This window comes from Marmota monax, unplaced genomic scaffold (assembly GCF_021218885.2).
Source record: "Marmota monax isolate L192 unplaced genomic scaffold, Marmota_monax_Labrador192_F-V1.1 WCK01_AAM20220418_F8-fsc00099, whole genome shotgun sequence".
In the NCBI taxonomy this organism is placed as follows: Eukaryota; Metazoa; Chordata; class Mammalia; order Rodentia; family Sciuridae; genus Marmota; species Marmota monax.
Window position 1 is genome coordinate 6,999,357 of NW_026692126.1, and position 19,816 is coordinate 7,019,172.

The 19,816-nt window shown below is 32.8% G+C and overlaps 1 protein-coding gene across 1 annotated transcript in view; it reads left to right on the forward strand.

Annotated features, from left to right (window-relative positions):
- Zbtb41 (zinc finger and BTB domain containing 41) overlaps window positions 1–18,937 on the forward strand; it is a 45,793-nt gene extending 26,856 nt beyond the window's left edge. The window contains exon 11 of the mRNA XM_046464896.2: window positions 14,438–18,937. Within this exon, the coding sequence (XP_046320852.1) occupies window positions 14,438–15,093 (656 nt within the window). The 3' untranslated portion in view covers window positions 15,094–18,937. The remainder of the gene's footprint in view (window positions 1–14,437) is intronic.
- Window positions 18,938–19,816: the final 879 nt, after the last annotated feature.

Genomic DNA, 19,816 nt, shown 5'->3' on the forward strand with positions numbered 1-19,816 from the left:
AGGTTTATTTTTATTCTCTCTTTTTTTTTTTAATTTTTTATTGTTGGCTGTTCAAAACATTACATAGTTCTTGATATATCATATTTCACACTTTGATTCAAGTGGGTTATGAGCTCCCATTTTTACCCCATATACTGATTGCAGAATTACATCAGTTACACATCCATTGATTTACATATTGCCATACTAGTGTCTGTTGTGTTCTGCTGCCTTTCCTATCCTCTACTATCCCCCCTCCCCTCCCCTCCCCTCCCCTTTTCTCTCTCTGCCCCCTCTACTGGCATTCATTTGTCCCCCTTGTATTATTTTTCCCTTTCCCCTCACTTCCTCTTGTATGTACTTTTGTATAACTCTGAGGGTCTCCTTCCATTTCCATGCAATTTCCCTTCTCTCATATTATTCTCATATTAATATACCCTACTTTATTTTGTCCATTCTACTGTGAAGGAAGAATTGCTTAGTTCTTTGAACAGTCTTGTCCATATTTTTGCATAAACATGCAAAAAAAATTAATTATTCTGGTATTATACCTGACCCTGCAATTCCTGGCAATGAGGATAGACATTACTAAACAGGTTTTTAAGACAATTGTGTCCATTTGTACTACCACTAGCAGTGTAAGAATTCTAGTTGCTCCACATTTTCACAAACGTTTCATATTTTGTGTTAGTTCACCTGATGGATGTGTAGTACTATTTGAAAGTAGCCTTTATTTGCATTTTTGTGATGAGTAGTGATATTCAAACCTCCCCATATTTTATATGCTTGCTGGCCATTTGGGCATCCACTATTATAATTAATTCTTCTCATTTTCTTAAATCTTTTTTTAAATTCATTTGTAAGAGTTCTTTCTATATTAGTTGTATTAGTCTGTTGCTAATTGTATATATTGTAGATATCTTGTTCTACTCTATGACTTATCTTTTCACTTTAGTAATGGTATCTTTCTTTTTTTTTGAAAAAAAAATTTTTTCAGTTGTCTATAGACTTTTATTTTATTTATTTATTTTTATTGGTGCTGAGGATCGAACCCAGTGCCTCATACCTGCCAAGCAACCACTCTACCACTGAGCTACAAACCCATCCCTGGTAATGGTATCTTTCAATGAACAAAGATTCTGAATTTTAAAGACATCATGTATCTTTTCAAAAGTTTTTATATTTATGTTCTTTTCTCTTTAAAGAAACTTTTTTTTATAATATGACTTATTTTATTTTTTTAATTATATATGACAGTGGAATGCATTACAATTCTTATTACACATATAGAGCACAATTTTTCATATTTCTGGTTGTATACAAAGTGTATTCACACCAATTCGTGTCTTTATACATGTACTTTAAAAAATTTTTTTTTTAATTTTTATTTTTCCCTTAGTTGTTGATAGATCTTTATTTTATTTATTTATACGTGGTGCTGAGAATTGAACCCAGTGCCTCACACATACAAGGCAAATGCGCTACCACTGAGCCATAGTCCCAGCCCTATACTTGTACTTTTGATAATAATGATCATCACATTCCACTATCATTTATAACCCCCATACACCTTTTCTTCCCCTCCAACCCCTCTGCCCTATCTAGAGTTCGTCCGTTCCTCCCATGCTCCCTCTCCCTATCCCACTATGAATCAACCTCCTTATAGCAAAGAAAACATTCGGCTTTTGCTTTTGGAGATTGGCTAACTTCACTTAGCATTATCTTCTTTAACCTCAACCATTTACCTGCAAATGCCATGATTTTATTCTTTTATTGCTGAGTAATATTCTATCATATATATATGCCACATTTTTTTATCCATTAATCTATTGAAGGGCATCTAGGTTTGTTCCATAGTTTAGCTATTGTGAATTATGCTGCTATAAACATTGATGTGGCTGTGTCCCTGTAGTATGCTGTTTTTAAGTTCTTTGGTACAGACTGAGGAGAGGGATAGCTGGGTCAAATGGTGGTTCCATTCTTAATTTTCCAAGAAATCTCTGTACTGCTTTCCAAATTGGCTGCACCAATTTGCAGTCCCACCAGCAGTGTATGAGTGTACCTTTTTCCCCACATCCTAGCCAATACTTATTGGTGTTTGTTTTCATAAAAGCTACCATTCTGACTGGAGTGAGATGAAATCTTAGAGTGGTTTTGACTTGCATTTCTCTAATTGCTAGTGATGATGAACATTTTTTTCATATATTTGTTGGTTGATTGTATATCATCTTCTGAGGAAGTGTCTCTTCAGGTCCTTGGCCCATTTATTGATTGGGTTATTTGGTTTTTTTGGTAGTTAGCTTTTTGAGTTCTTTATATACCCTAGAGATTAGTGCTCTATCTGATGTGTGAAGGGTAAAGATTTGCTACCAAGATGTAGGCTCTCTATTCACCTCACAGATTGTTTCTTTTGCTGAGAAGAAACTTTTTAGTTTGAGTCCACCCCATTTATTGATTCTAGATTTTAATTCTTGTGCCACAGGAGTCTTATTAAAGAAGTTGGGACCTAATCTCACATGATGGAGATTAGGGCCTACTTTTTCTTCTTTTAGACACAGGGTCTCTGGTTTTATCCCTAAGTCCTTGATCCATTTTGAGTTGAGTTTCATGCATGGTAAGAGATAGGGGTTTAATTTCATTTTGTTGCATATGGATTTCCAGTTTTTCCAGCACCATTTGTTGAAGAGGCTACCTTTTCTCCAGTGCATATTTTTGGCAACTTTGTCTAATATAAGGTAATTGTACTTTTGTGGGTTAGTCTCTGTGTTCTGTACCATTGGTCTACCAGTCTGTTTTGGTGCCGTTACCATGTTGTTTTTGTTACTATTGCTCTGTAGTATAGTTTAAGGTCTGGTATGGTGATGCCACCTGCTTCACTCTTCTTGTTAAGGATTGCTTTAGCTATTCTGGGTCTCTTATTTTTCCAGATGAATTTCATGATTGCTTTTTCTATTTCTATGAGGAATGTCATTGGGATTTCGATTGGAATTGCATTAAATCTGTATATTGCTTTTTGAAGTATGGTCATTTTGATAATGTTAATTTTGCCTGCCCAAGAGCAAGATAGATCTTTCCATCTTCTAAGGTCTTCTTTGACTTCTTTCTTTAGGGTTCTATAGTTTTCATTGTATAGATCTTTCATCTCTTTCATTAAGTTGATTGCCAAGTATTTTATTCTTTTTGAGGCTATTGTAAATTGGGTAGTTTTCTACATTTCCATTTCTGAGGATTTATTACTGATATACAGAAATGCCTTTGATTTATAGGTGTTGATTTTATATCCTGCTACTTTGCTGAATTCATTTACTAGTTCTAGAAGTTTTCTGGTGGAACTTTTAGGGTCTTCTAGTTATAGAATCATATCATCAGCAAATAGTGCCAATTTGAGTACTTTTCCTATGTGTTATTTCTTTAATTTCTTTCACCTAATTGCTCTGGCCAGTGTTTCAAGAACTATGTTAAATAGAAGTGGTGAAAGAGGGCATCCCTGTGTTCCAGTTTTTAGAGGGAATGCCTTCAGTTTTTCTCCATTTCGAATGATATTGGCCTGGGGTTTAGCAAAGATAGCCTTGATGATGTTGAGATATGTTCCTGTTATCCCTAATTTTTCTAGTGTTTTAAACATAAAGGGGTACTGTATTTCATCAAATGCTTTTTCTGCATCTATTGAGATGATCATATAATTCTTTTCTTTAAGTCTATTGATGTGATGAATTACATTTATTGATTTCCGTATGTTGAACCAACCTTGCATCCCTGGGATGAATCTCACTTGATTGTGGTGCATGATCTTTTTGATATGTTTTTATATTCGATTTGCGAGAATTTTATTGAGAATTTTTACATCTGTGTTCATTAGAGATATTGATCTGAAGTTTTCTTTCTTTGATGTGTCTTTGCCTGGTTTTGGAATCAGGGTGATATTTGCCTCATAGAATGAGTTTGGAAGTGCTCTCTCTTTTTCTATTTCCTGAAATAAATTGAAGAGTATTGGTATTAGTTCTTCTTTAAAGATCTTGTAGAACTCAGTTGTGTATCCATCCAGCCCTGGGTTTTTCTTGTTTTTTTAGACTTTTGATGGCATCTGCTATTTTGTCACTTGAAATTGATTATCCTGATTCAATTTGGGCAAATTATATGACTCTAGAAATTTGTAGATGCCTTCGATATTTTCTATTTTATTGGAGTACAAGTTTTCAAAATAATTTCTAATTATCTTCTGTATTTCTGTATTGTCTGTTGTGATATTTTCTTTTTCATCACCTGTGTTAGTGATTTAGTTTTCTCCTTCTCTTTGTTAGCATGGCTGAAGGTCTATCAATTTTATTTATTTTTTCGAAGAACCAACTTTTTGTTCTGTCAATTTTTTCAGTCGTTTCTTTTGTTTCAATTTCATTGATTTCAACTCTGATTTTAATTATTTCCTGTCTTTTGCTGCTTTTGGTGTTGATTTGTTCTTTTTTTCTTAGGGCTTTGAGATGTAATATTAAGTCATTTATTCATTGACTTTTTCTTCAAATGTATGAAATATGGTATGTCAAGAGCTTTGTAATGTTTTGAACAACTAATAAAAAAATAAATAAAAAAAATAAAAATAAAAAAAGGAATGAACTTTTCTTTTAGAACTGCTTTCATCGTGTCCCAGAGATTTCGATATGTTGTATCTGTATTGTCATTCACCTCTAAAATTTTTTTTAATCTCCTCCTTGATGTCTTCTGCAACCCATTGTTCATTCAGTAGTGTATTATTTAGTCTCCAGGTGTTGGAGTGGCTTTTATTTCTTATTTTATCATTGATTCCTAATTTCATTCCATTATGTTCTGATAGAATGCAGGGTAGTATCTCTGCTTTTTTATGTTTGCTAAGAGTTGCTTTGTGGCATAGTATGTGATCTATTTTAGAGAAGGATCCATGTTCTGCTGAGAAGAAAGTGTATTCACTCGTTTGAAGAATGAAATATTCTATATATGTCAGTTAAATCTAAGTTATTGGTTGTATTATTGAGTTCTGTAGTTTCTTTTTTCAGCTTTTGTTTGGAAGATTTATCTAATGATGAAAGAGGTGTGTTAAAGTCACCAAAATTATTGTGTTGTGGTCTATTTGACTCTTGAACTTGAGAAGAATTTGTTTGATGAATGTAGATGCTCCATTGTTTGGGGCATATATAAATTATAATTGTTAAGTCTTGTTGGTGTATGATTCCCTTGAGCAGTACATAGTGTCCTTCTTTATCCTTTTTGATTGACTTTAGTTTGAAGTCTACTTTATTTGATATGAGGATGGAAATCCCTGCTTGCTTCTGCAGTCCATGTGAGTTGTATGATTTTTCCCAACCCTTCACCTTCAGTCTGTGGATGTCTTTTTCTATGAGATGAATCTCCTGGAGCTAGCATATTGTTGGTTTTTTTCTTTAAATCCAATTTGCTCGTCTATGTCTTTTGATTGGTGAGTTTAGGCCATTAACATTCAGGGTTATTATTGAGACATAATTTAATCCCAACCATTTTTATTTATTTTTGTCATTTACCTATACTAGGTTTCTCTTGTGATTGGATTTTCCTTTAGTGTAATCCTTCCCTCTGCTGATTTTCATCATTGTTTTTCATTTCCTCTTCTTGAAATATTTTGCTGAGGATGTTCTGGAGTACAGGCTTTCTAGTTGTAAATTCTTTTAACTTTTGTTTATCACAGAAGATTTTTATTTCATCATCAAATCTAAAGCTTAGTTTTGCTGGATATAAGATTCTTGGTTGGCATTCATTTTCTTTCAGAGTTTGGTATGTGTTGTTCCATGATCTCCTGGCTTTGAGGGTCTGGGTTGAAAAATCTGCTGAGATATGAATTGGTCTCCCCCTATATGTGATCTGATTGCTCTCTCTTACAGCTTTTAAGATTCTATCCTTATTCTGTATGCTAGGCATTTTCATTATAATGTGCCTTGGTGTAGATCTGTTTTAATTTTGTACATTTGGTGTCCTGTAAGCCTCTTGTATTTGGTTTTCCAGTTTATTCTTCATGCTTGGGAAATTTTCTGATATTATCTCATTGAAGAGACTGTGCGTTCCTTTGATTTGAAACTCTGTGCCTTCCTCTATCCCAGTAACTCTGAGTTTTGGTCTTTTGATGCTATCCCATAATTCTTAGATGTTCTGTTCATGGTTTCTAACTATCTTCACTGTGTGATCAACTTTATTTTCCAGGTTATATACTTTGTCTTCATTATCTGACGTTCTTTTTTACAAGTGATGTAGTCTGTTGGTTATGCTTTCTATTGAGTTTTTTTATTTGATTTATTGTATCCTTCATTTTAAGGATTTCTGACTGGTTTTCTTTCAGAGTCTCTATCTCTCTTTGGAAGTAATCTTTTGCTACCTGTATTTGCTCTCTTATCTCATGTTTGAGTAATCAATTTTTGCCTATATTTGCTCATTTAGGTCATTCTTTAATTCACAGATCATTTTAATTATGAACCTTCTGAACTCCTTCTCTGACATTTCATCAACTTTCCTGTCCACGGGTTCTGTTTATTATAGTGTCCTGGTTTGTTTGGGGCACTTTCCTCCCTTGTTTTTTCATGTTGTCTATGTGTCTTCTTTTCTTGCAGTGTGGATCTGAGATATTACACTTTCTTTCCTATATTCTTGTAGTACCCATGCAGATTGTCTATACCTCACTTGATGTTGGGCTTCCAGACCCTGTTGGTGTCCCTCATTGAATGCTACTGCATCCTGGATCTGGGTCCTGTGCAAGCTGGTGTGGGTGGATCTGGGCCTCTGGGCTTGACCTCCCTTGGTAGTCTGCTGTTTGGGAGGGACAGTCCTGTGGTGGGTGTGGTTGCAGGAGGGGTAGACCAGGCCTACTGAGAGCCTGGGTCCCCTGCGGGCTGATGTGGGAGGTCTGGGGTGGATCTCTGCTCCTGCAGTAGTCTGCTGGTTTGAAAGCTTTAAAGAAACAAACTTCTTTAACTTCAGATAATGAAGACAAACTGACCCCTGGTAATTGAAACTTTGGATGTCACTTTCTAGAAGCTTTATTGTAACCTTCATATTTAGATCTACGCATCTTGAATTTTTGTTGTTATTAAGGAGGGATGAATATTCCCATTTTGACATAGTTATCTAGATGTGCTACCACTATTTACTGAAAGACTATTCTCACTGCATGTTGTTGATACATTTGTTTTAAATTAAGTGATCACATGTGTGGTTTGTCAATTCTATTATGTTCTATTGAACTATCTGTATAGACTTTTAAAGTTTTAGTAATGTGAAAAGTTATGTTTAGTTTTGTATGTCAAACCTTACATTTCTGGAATAAACACAGATTGATTCACGATCTGTTACTCTGTTAATGATATATTATTACCTTGTTCCTCCATCATGTTGTATTCAAGATATAACATCCTGTTCCTAATGTATTACCCTGTATAGCTTAATTCAGTTTGTTTACTTGCTTTTATTTCTCTCCTCCTTTCTTTTTTTTCTTTTCTTTTTTTCTTTCTCCCTTTTTCTCTATGTTCATGAGACATACTACCTATATTTTTTTCCTTGTAATGTCCCTGTCAGGCTTTGTTATAATGAGACTGGTCAAAAAAATGACATGGGAAATAATACATCTTTTTGAAGTACGTAGAGGAGCTTGTGTAAAATTGGCATCATACTCTCAATATTTGAAAGAATTCACTGGTAAATCCCTCTGAGTTTTATTTATTTTATTTAGAGAAAGGTTTTAATTTTTTGCAATGTTGGGGATCAAATCCAAGGTCCTCTGTGTGCTAGTCAAACACTTTACCACTGAGCTATGTCCCCAGTCTAATTAAAGATTCCTTAATAGTTATAGAGCTGTCAGATACTCAGTGTCTCTTTTGACTTTAAGATATTTGTGTAATCTAAAATACCAAATCTTTTGGCAGAATTCAGGGTATTTTATTTATCTCTTTAATGATTATAGGATCTTTGGTTATAACCATTTTTCATTCCCATTATTGGTAATGTATTTTTTTACTCTGTCTTTTAAAGCTCTACATAATGATTTGATTCATTGCATTCTTCAAGTTTTGTATTTCATATTTTCACTATAATGCCATTAAAATATTTTCTAATATTTATTCTGATTTTTTCCTCTTATGTTTTATCTAGAACTGCCTTATACAATTCCTAAATATTTAGGGATTCTCTAAGCATATTCCTGTTATAGATATCTAGCTTAATTCCACTCTTGTCTGAGAACATATTCAATTGTTCAAACATTCTACATTCTTTTTTTCTTTTTTATGAGTTACTGAGAATTCTGTGATAAAATCTCTAATCTTCATTATAAATTGTCTGCTTTGCCTTTCCTTTTCTTTTTCTTTCTTTTTTTTGCTTTATGTATTTTGAGGTTAGGTTCTTGATATATACAACTTGTTAAGTCTTTCTGTTGAATGGTACTTATTATTATAAAATATCCCTCTTTATAAGGATTAACTAGCATTCTTTTGGATACTGATGTGGCATATGTATTTTTTTCTCTTACATCCCAATCATTTTGAGGACATTTATTTAAGAAATACATTTTAAATTATGTGATTTTTCTTTTGTTTAAATTTAAATCTGTCATCCATGTATTTTTATTAGTATTTTTCCTTTCAGTTAGCATTTATTAATTTCATGGTTACCCTGAATATAATGATATATAGTCTTAAATTAGAGTCTATTTTACTTCCTAGAAAAGATAAATAAAATAGTTAAAATTATTCATCACTTTTCAGACAATACAAAGACCTTGTAATACCCTTATCTTTTGTACTTTTTGCGTATTTTATGTTTTGTTTTTTTTTTTTTTTTTAGTTTTACGGGTATTTTAAAGTAATAAGACTTTTTGTTTTAAATAAATAATATTATTTAGATTTAATCATATATTTTTCGTTTACTGTCCATTCCTTCTTGCATTATCATTGTGCATCTATAATTATTTTCCTTCTGCATGAGAAACACCATATTCTCTTAGCATTTATTTAACTAAAATGTTTTTATTTTTACGTTAAGGAGGATAGTTTTTCTGGCTATAAAGTGACATTAGCATTTATTTTCTTATAGCACTTTAAATATGTCATCTCTCTTTTTCAAGCTTCTTTGACTTTTTTGAAATTTTTACTGTTATTTTTATTGTTGATCACTTGAAAGAAATGTTTCCCAGTTGGTTTTGCTTTTACAGATTCTTCTTTATCTTTGGTTTTCAATAGTTTTGCTCTTATATTAGTCAGCTTTTTTTTGTTGATGTGACCAAAAGACCTGATAAGAACAATTAGAGGAAGCACAGTTTATTTGACTCATATTTTTAAATTTCTCAGTCCATAGATGACCAACTCTACAGCACTGGGCCTGAGATGAGGCAGAACATCATGGTGGAAGAGTAGGGCAGAGGAAGGCAGCTCAGAACATGGCAACAAGGAAGCAGAGGGAACTGTGTTCACCAGGGACAAAATATATACCCAAAGGCATGCCTCCAGTGACTTACCTCCTTCATCCACACCCTCCCTGCCATTCATGTGGATAAATGTACTGATTAGGTTAAGGCTCTCATAACCCAATTCTTGTACTTTATTGCTTTGTCTCACACGTGAGCTTTTTGGGAAAACCTTGTGTCTAAACCATAACAACTGTAGTATGACTTCATGTGTTTTTTGTTGTAGTTTGTTGCTTATATTTTGTGAAGCTTGTGGAACTTACTGCATCTACAACTTGATGTCTCTCTTTTTTAGGAAGGTTCTCAGTCACATTCTCTTTAAATATAGCTTTATTATATACTCTGTCTGGGAATTCAAGTATTCATATGTTAGACCATTTCACTTTGTCATATATCATTGTCATGCTATTTTTTTTATCCTATATCTCTTTATGTGTTTACCTGGATATTTTCTGTTGATACAGCTTTCATGGTAGTAACCATTTCTTCTATGGCATCCAATTTGCTGTTAAATCTACCTATCAAATTGTTATCTTCAATTGTTTAATTTTTCTAACTTTCTTTTCTACATATTCCAATTCCTTAGTGAAATTTTCTTTTTTGTATCTTCATGAACATATTAACCATATTGATTTTGATGTCTTAGCCTTATAAATATAGCACTTTGAAATTTTTGGTAAATCTGTCACCATGTTTTCTCCTGCTATTTGATCACCTGTTCCTATTTCTGGCATGCCTGGTAATTTTGTATTGAACTTTGGATTTTGTAATTAAAAATTATAGACGCTCTTGAAGATGTGTTTTTTCACAGATTTAATATTCTTCTCACCAGCAGATGGAGCATGAAATGACCTTGCTTTATTTCTTTTTTTATTTCTGGTCTGTCTTCTAGTTCATCATATTTTGGGGTCTTTACTGAAGGAATGGTATCTTTTCTCACTTTGAAGAGTCCTGAATTCTAATCTCTCTCCTCAGCAGCCCTTGGGACTGCTGAAGAAACTCAGTCCTTTAGCCTCTCAGCCCCTGGTCTCCAGCTGTCTCACTCAGGAAATGTTCATCTTTGGAATTGGCACATATTTTGGTTCATTTTTCTATTCTTCTTCTTCTTCCTCCCCACTCTGCCCAGGCTTCTGACCCCTCAAGTCCTTGAAAGTCCAAAGCTCCAACTTTTGTCTTCTTATTTCAGTGAGATTTCCTCAAGCCCTAGGCTGCAATTTGGCCTCATTTTCCCATAAACTGAATCTGAAAGCGCACTGAAGAGAGAAGAAAGCACCTCCATACTTCCTGTGTCTCTAGAACCTTGGCCCCATGGGTTCTGGCTGACTTGGTTGTACTTCATTCAGTACCTGTAAAGAGTAGGCTTTTTGTGCTATGTTTTTATTTGTTTTGTTTTTTGAGCTTTTATCTTCCCCTCACTCCAGCAAGAAACATGGTATGATATAAACGATTATCAAGTCTGAAATAAATGTCCCTCATTACATTTTAAGTACTAAATTTTAATCTAAAGATAGTTGATCCTGTGGGTGGCATTTTTAAATTCTAAAGGGTCATAGGTTGTTGGAATTATAACTGAGAAGTAGTTGGCATTAATTTGAGTATTGTTTTATTTTTTCTGGTGTGAATAGATTCCTTTCTATAGGTCCTGAAAAGTACCTTTCTTTGGTTGCTTATGTCTCTCATTTATGTTCCTCAGATGCATAAAACTTGGTTTAATTGCTGTTAAATAGATAATTTTACTCTAGAAAATCTCACTATAAAAATATATTTTTTTTATTCTATATTTCTCCTTTCATCAAGTTCATGTACTTACTTTTTGGCTTTTGCTACTTGTGTATCTTCATACAACCCAGATATATTTCATACATTCCATAATGTCAACATTTCCTTTATGGATTTTTGCTGCGCCCCTCCCCTGACTCAGGCAATGGCAAGGCCCTACTGAGGTGGATGGCGCAAGGCGTCCATCCTCTGGAGGAGCGCAGTATGTTTCTGGGAATGGGCTGGTTTGTTTTTGTATTCCTTTAATAAGTATAGTTGCAACTTCTCATATGACCATTAAGTATGAAGGAAAAAACATGACTTTCCCAATTAATGCAACTACTTCTAAAGAATAGATCTGTTTGTTCTAAATGCAATGATTCAGCTGTGGAGTGTAAATTGTTAATGTCTAATGAAAAACTCCCTGTATTCCTGTCAAGGAAGTTTTTGAGAAATTAAATTAAAATCTAGAGAAGGAAAATTAATGTTAAGAAGACAGATTAGTGCTTGGTACTGGGCAACTTGTTCTTGTTTCTGTGCACAATGGTTTGTGCTCTTGCTCTTGTTTGATTAAAATTAATAACAAGTCAACCACTTGCCGTAACCATGGCACCAGTTCCAGTCAGTAAGTCAAGAAAGAATAGTCAAGGTATAGGCCAATAGTTTGGGACATTTCTAACTATTATTAAAAGTTAACTAAGCAGAAACAGCTCAAAGCAAAATGCGAACTGAAAGTACAAATGCTTGCTTATGTATAAGCCAAGATACATTTTTCTATTCTAATTGTAGCTACATAATATTTTGTTTCTTTGAATAATGATTCCTGTTTTGTAACCACAAAGTACTGTGAGCCTGCCAAAATGAAAACTATATATGATCAACTTCAGAAGTAAAGATTGGGACCAACACCTTCACTTTGGTGTCTGTGTTGTTTCTCCACCCCTCTTTCGCCGACTCCTCACCATCCGTTCGTCTCCTGAGACCCCCTGTTGGAGCTGGTCTCCGACAGATTTTGTCTTTTTATAAGCCCAAATTTATTTATTCTTCTAGGGAAAATGGCATCTGTTTAAAATGATAATAGATATCTCAAAGGATATGCCTATCAGGTTCCAGTTTTCTAAAAGTATTGTTGTACACTGGAACTAATTGGCTCTTTAAGTTAAAAAAAAGGAGGAAGGAAGGAAGAAAATCTTTGTATTTATAAAAGCATTTTCATGAAGACACTCATAGAAGCCATTATGCCTAGTAATATGCCAAAGGAAGACACTTAAAACTCACATTTTTATCTTTAAAAATCAAATCTATGCTTTTTGGTGGTGTGTGTTATGCTGTATTAGTGTTTTTATTTTCAAGGACAATCATAGAATGCTCCTTGCATGTCATATATTGATGTCAGGGATTTATAGAAAGAACGTATAATTCTTACATCTTAACAGTATAAGCTTTTTTTTTTTTCCTTTCTCGCTCTCAAAGCACTCTGAATTTTGTCATTGTCTCTAATTCTAGGCATTCAACTGTAAAATCAAATGTCAGAGACAGTGCATCCTATATATAGTTAAAAAGTACTTCCTTTTCAGAAATGTTACTTCTCTATATAGTGTATTACTTCATGTCTCACTTTCGTTCTAGTAACATTGGTAATGCTGTTAGTCTAGAACCAAGTAGAAATCTAATGGTAGCAGGTTCCTAGCATCCCCATCTATATAAATTTTGTCAGTGGTTTGTCAGTGTTGTAATGGGCTGCAAAATATTAAACAATAATACCTAAAAAGTAATCATTTGAAATAGTTTCGCAGCTCCAAGATAGTTCTCTCTTTAATTTTCTACAAGAATAGATTATGTTTTAAATGGAGAGCTGAAGGAGATAAGGATAAAAAACCCGTGTAGGGGCTGGGATTGTGGATCAGTGGTAGAATGCTTTGCAAGGCCCTGGGTTCGATCCTCAGCACCACATAAAAATAAATAAACAAAATAAAGGTATTGTATCCAACTACTTCTAAATATATATATATATATATATATATATAACCTCATTTGTAATAGTAGATATGTAAACTCATTTGCATTTGTATATTGCAATATTAGCATGCCTGTATTTATTTTCTATTGATGGTGTAATAAATTACCACAGATTTAGCAGCCTAAACAATATGTATTTATGAACTTGTAGTTCATTGGGCTAAGATCTAGGTGTTGGTAGGGTCGTATTTTTTTCTGAGGCCTCTTAGGAAAAATGTATTTATCAATTCCTGAGGTTCTTGGCAAAATAGAATTCTTGGAGTTACAGGGCTAGGACCAAAGTTCTAATTTTCTTGGTGGTGGCAAGCTAAGAGCCTTTTACAACTTTTAGTGTCCTGGGTCCTGCCTGGTTCCCTTCTTCCATTTTCAAAGCCAGTAATTTGGGGCTGAGTTCTCTTATCACATGTCTCTCACCCATTATTCTTCAGTTAGCAGACAGTTCTTAAGACTCTTTCAGTTATATTGGACTCACCTCCATAATCCAATAAATCTGTCCATTTTAGATCCTAAACTTGATCATATCTGCAAAGTTTCATTTACTGTGTGATATAATATATTCACAGCTTCCGTGGATTAGAATATGTACCTCTTTGAGGGACCGTTATTCTGCCTATCACATTGGCTAACCTAGGAATTTTTAATGCCTTATATAAAAAAGCAAATTAATCTATAGTGTGAGATCCTTGACTCAGGAATTCAAAACTGATCTACCCTCCTAATTCTTTCCCATCAACTTTTCTTATTTAGACCTTGGGCTAGAGATGATTATTACTACTTCTCATTCTGATCCAAAGAAAAAGGTTGATCAGAGTTTCTGTTATGATTTTTATCTTCCTTGGATAGAAGAAAATAAGTTTAACGAAACTTTTGGAGGCTGTAGTGGGAATAAAGTGAGAAATGATAATTAGTGCTGAGCAGTGTTATTTCAGTTTCTCATTTAGGTGCTATCATTATTTCATGTTACAGGTGAGGAAACTAGGATTAGTAGAAGTTGTTAGCTTGCTTAAGGTTTGGCTAGTAAGTTGTGTAGCCACAACTCAAGCCCATATCTTTCTGATATTTAACTAATTGTTTTCATCACTTTACTATACTATCCCTTTTTGTGATAGCATTTAATTTAATATGATTGTTCTTATTAAGGTCTTATAAGTATGCAGATGGAAACCTTCCAATTTAAATTATCATTTTATCAATTGGGTACACTTTACAATTAATTTTATTTTTTTCATACAGGTGAAAAACCATACAAGTGTCAAATTTGCAATCAATCTTTTAGAATTAAAAAAACCTTAACAAAACACCTGGTTATTCATTCTGATGCCCGACCTTTCAACTGTCAGCATTGTAATGCAACATTTAAGCGGAAAGACAAATTGAAATACCATATTGACCACGTTCATGGGATAAAATCTCCTGATGATCCTCTCAGTACTTCTGAGGAAAAACTTGTGTCCCTGCCGGTAGAGTACTCATCTGATGATAAAATCTTTCAAACAGAAACAAAACAATATATGGACCAGCCCAAAGTTTATCAACCAGAAGCCAAGACTATATTACAGAATGTATCTGCTGAAGTGTGTGTTCCAGTAACATTGGTTCCAGTTCAGATGCCTGACACTCCGAGTGACCTGGTGCATCATACTACCACACTCCCACCATCTTCTCATGAGATTCTGTCACCACAGCCACAGTCAACTGATTATCCACGTGCAGCTGATTTAGCTTTCCTGGAAAAATATACTCTTACTCCTCAACCTGCAAATATAGTTCATCCAGTCCGACCTGAACAAATGCTAGATCCTAGAGAACAGTCTTACCTTGGAACATTACTAGGCCTTGATAACACTACTGCTGTTCAGAATATTTCTACTAATGAGCATCATTCATGAGTAAACATTCCACAGACTTTATGATGGTTATGTGCTAAATGGTAGCTAAAACCTGGTGGCTTTTAAGCTAGTAGGGCTGCTATTTTTTCATTTTTTGTAGTTTCTCAAGTCCTCAGAACAGTTTCAGATCAAGAAAACAGTGTGTCTCTGTTGACTGAATACATGAATATTTGGACATAATTTGGCATAATATTCGAAGTAAACATTTTTGTGATTTTTTTAATGGTTAGTGCTAATTTTTAATAGGTTCTTGAACTTTTCAGAATTAGCTACTGATATTATGGGGATTTTTTTTAAAATTATCAGTGGAAAGTTTTATTCTTTAGCCTTATATCTTTTCTTCTTTCCCCATTTTACAAACAAGTTTAAGAAAGAATGTAGAAGTATACTGATAATTTCTTATCCTAACTTATTTTATCTACATTTTTAATTGAAATTAAGAATTTGAATATATAAGAAAGTCTTGGGTATATTTGTGATGTCTTGCCATCTATTCATAACTTCAGGTATAATAATCCTTCAGACTTTTGACATACTCAAAGCCAGAAGCTAATTTATATAAGATTAGCATGTTAAAAGAAATGTTGGATTGAAATGATAATCCAGATATTCAGGTTTTGCCTTTACTTGAGTTATTATGAATAATAAATGCAAACATTGATCTACGCATTAAATTATACAAGTTAAAAATGTGTTAGATGAAAAATATGACAGCCTTAACTAGATATCTTCAAGGTAAGTTAACCTTTTGAACTTTTTTTGTCATTTATTTCAGGAACATTAACAATATGTCATAGCTTATATCTTCGTCTCATTAATGAAGGAGCAGTTATGACTAATTAGTGACACAATTGAATGCACTACTTTTGAGTTTCATTTACTTTGACTGATTGAAAGTGGGATAAAGAACCTACTTACTTCATGTATAATCATTAGAAAAGATGCCAAACAAATTCAAAATTTGCACCTACTTTGCTTTAATTGAATGAAGCTACTACTTGTTTACAGATTCACATACAATCCAGATTTTTATTTTTGCTTTCATAATTAGTGGAATGTTTATAATTATCCTTGATTCTTATTTTTGTATGAGACACAAGTTGAGGACTTGGAGAAAAGAAATAGCAGTTAACAGTGAAAGCTCACTGATTGAATTTGAAGGAAAACATTGAAATTATAGAATACCTTTAAAGATATGCACTTTCCATATTTTCAAGTCAATTTAAACTTACACTAGGATAATGTTTCCTAGTAGGATTGCTTGAGGATTAGACTGGACAGGGTTGATTTATTATTGATTTGCCATTTATCTGTTAAACTACTGGAAAATAGCAGTTCTCAAAGTTTTCCATTTTAATTTTGTTTACACTCCCAATTGCTTTAAGCACTTTTTTGTGTGTAAACTGTAAAGTCTGGCATGGCCCTTGTGAATAAGAAAATCACAAATAAAATAATGAACTTTTAGTGAATAAAATTTAACCAATTAGTAATGGAAGAAACTGATGAAGCACTTAAGAAATGAAGGTACTTTATAGGAAAATTTGCCATGTTAGTGATAATAAAAACAAAAAAAAAATGTTGAAAATTGAAGCATTTAACCAAAGTAGCTCATATAAATAATAAAACCAACCTGAGTTTTGCCTCATTTATTAAGGTTTAGTTATAATTATCTTAGGACCAGTAGACATAATTACTATATTATTTCTTCTTTCTAAAGCATTCTCATTTACTTTATGTGGAAATGTTATACCTGGGGTACTTACATGATTGAGCTTGACTATAAGGTACTGTTAGTCTAGTCTTTCAGATTGACTGTTAAAAATACATCTTTATGATTTTTATTATAAAGACTGACAAGATTTTAACTAAAAATCTTAACTATAATAAAAATAAATCATACCTAAAAATATACTCTGCCTTATATATAAGCTAATATAGAAAATTTGGACTCACAAAAAGGCAAATGGTATATATATATGTGTGTATGTATATGGTATATTGTATATTTGGTGGCAAAAAAAAGAGGATATTGCATTTTCACATTGAAAAGAATACTTTGCTGTTTGAAGGTATTTACTTTAGGGTTCTTTTAATAATGTTCTAATGTTTTAAATATATGGTATAATTGTAGGGATTGGTTTACATAGAATTTTTCTGAGATACATCTCTTATGTAAAGTGAAATACAATTGTATAATTGTATTTAGTTATTATTGAAGATAACTTAAACTTGAATAGTGGTTTACTGTTTTCTAAAATGCTTTCACTTATTATCTCATTTGAACCTCATAACCAGCTCTGAAATAGAAAGGACATGGTGTATTTCCATTTTGTAGAGAAAGAATCGGAGGTTAAGATGAAAGGACTCATTTAAATTCATGTGATCAGTAAGTTGCAGAGTTACCAGTGGAAAAGAAGAAAGGTGGCATTAATGGTGGCTTACTATGTGCCAGGGATTACATTCCCTCACTTACCTGTAACCCTGTCTGGTAGGGAGTTTAATTCTTATGAAGAAACAACAAAAAGAAAACTAATCTGCTGCCTTGAATTTCCAGAAATATAAGAAATTTTGAAATTGGGAAAACCTCATGGATTTGGGCAAACTGAATGTATGTAAGCTTTTGCATTGAGCACAAAAAGCATAAAATGAAACCTACTCTTTTCAGTTTACCTTTATATAACCCTGTAATCCATTTTATTTTATAACTATCCTTAAAATTTTGACTTAAGTTTAGCCTTATTGAGAATTGTTATTCTATAAACATAATTTATTGTTTTAAGTTAATTTTTTAGCAGATAGCAATTAGCACTTAGTCTGTAAATTGAATAATTTATCAAGTGCAGAAATTTATTAACCTAATCGGTTTTGACTTAAATGCACCAAAGATTTTTAGTAGGTATTAAATAGTCTTAAAAATTTTAAATTCTTTGTTGTTTGAATAAGTATTTGTCCAAAGAAGCACAGTTGAAGTCCTAGAAATATGGGTTTAAAGAAAAAACAAAAACAAAACAAAAAAATTAGTTTGAATACTGAGATTAAGTATTAAATGTTTGTGTTTATATGTATAACAATAAAAGCAGACAAAAATACTCTGGGAATAGTATACTGACAAACCAATTATAAGTAAGCATACTCAGTTTTCTTAAGTTTAATTGAATGTTGTTTTTAGTGAATACTATCAAATGCTAAATAATCTTATTTTTTACACTACGTTATCAAAATAATTTTTGCCTTAGAAATTTTTGGGGGGTTAAGTTGTTATTTTTATATATATAAAAAAAACCACCTATTTTTTGCAGCCTAAAATACCATTTGAGATTAGGATTTGTTCCTCATACCAGCAAGACATAACCAATAACTATAAGGTAATAGTTTTTGCATACTTTTGAGTAATTTAGACATTCATTGCTGAGAAAAGAGGAGTAGCAAAAGTAGGGTTTTAAATTGGTGCTTTAGTGAGTGATTTTCTTTTAAGTGATGGTAGGTCATGAAATAATTACAAATGTTCTGTGAAACTTAAAGTGTCCAAACATGTTTGCAGAGTGACCATAAAATATTAGTTAAGGGCTAAAAATAATTAAACATCATTCATTGCTTTTCACTCTATAATTGTTAACAAATTCAATACAATTGAACTGGTATGTTTATAAGCCTGAATTTTCTTCTTACCATATCATTCTAATATAATTGATGAAAAGTCAGATTTTAAGCATTAGCTCTTTGACAGTGTCATTTTATACCATCTTTTCTTGACTATTTTGTGCCTTTTCAAAATGTTATACTTGCTTAGTTGATTCTGCTAGCTAGATTGTACTGGTTAATAAATGATTTTGTTTTGTTTTGAGTTCTTGTTTGTTATGGGTCTTATGTTTGTGTTGCCTGCTGGTTAGGCAACAACTTGTTTAGGTTGTTTTATGTTTATGTAGGAAAATTGGCACTAAGCGCTAGTGTGAACATTTGTTTTTATGATTTATATGTCATTTTAAAAAATCTGTATTGTAGCCTATATAGTTAGCTGTGAAGTCACTCCTGGGCCTGTCTTTAAATGCTTATTAGAAGAGTCTGACAAATAAAATGAATAGTGTGTCTGTCTCTCTCTCTATCTTTTTGGATAATCATAACCACGCAGTTACCATAACCACACTGTTCTGCACTGAGTGACTTCTTATTTTAATTTGCCTAAAACTGAACAAGAGGTGATAGTTTGAGATAAGATTCCCATTAGAAGCAGCAATATCCCAACCAATATATAACTTGAGTTGATGAACTCAGGAAAAATCAGGATTTTTAAAGTCATATTTGGATATTCTAAGACTTAGTGCCAAATTTTAAATGAAAATAAAATGTATTCTTTTTAATAAGGAACAATTAACAAGTTTCTAAAACTTTGAGTAGTGTAATGGTAAATATTACTTGCTATTAGTGAATGATGGATAATGTGAGAATAATTTTCTATTCAATTTCTAGGAACTAGGCAATTTTTTAGATTCTACTCTTTGCACATTTCCCTTGCTATAGTCCATAGTGTTTTAGGATGTTCCTTTATTTCCTCTGAATTTTTTTTTAACCTAAAATGCTTTCCTCCTACCATTAGCATGCTTTCTGCTCTTTCTCTTTGAAAGTAGCATTAATAAGATAGAAGTAATAGGATTAGGTTGTGTAGAGAATGGGAGCAAGAAAGTTTATGTAGAGAGAGAGTACTTACATTTTGCTTACTCTTCAT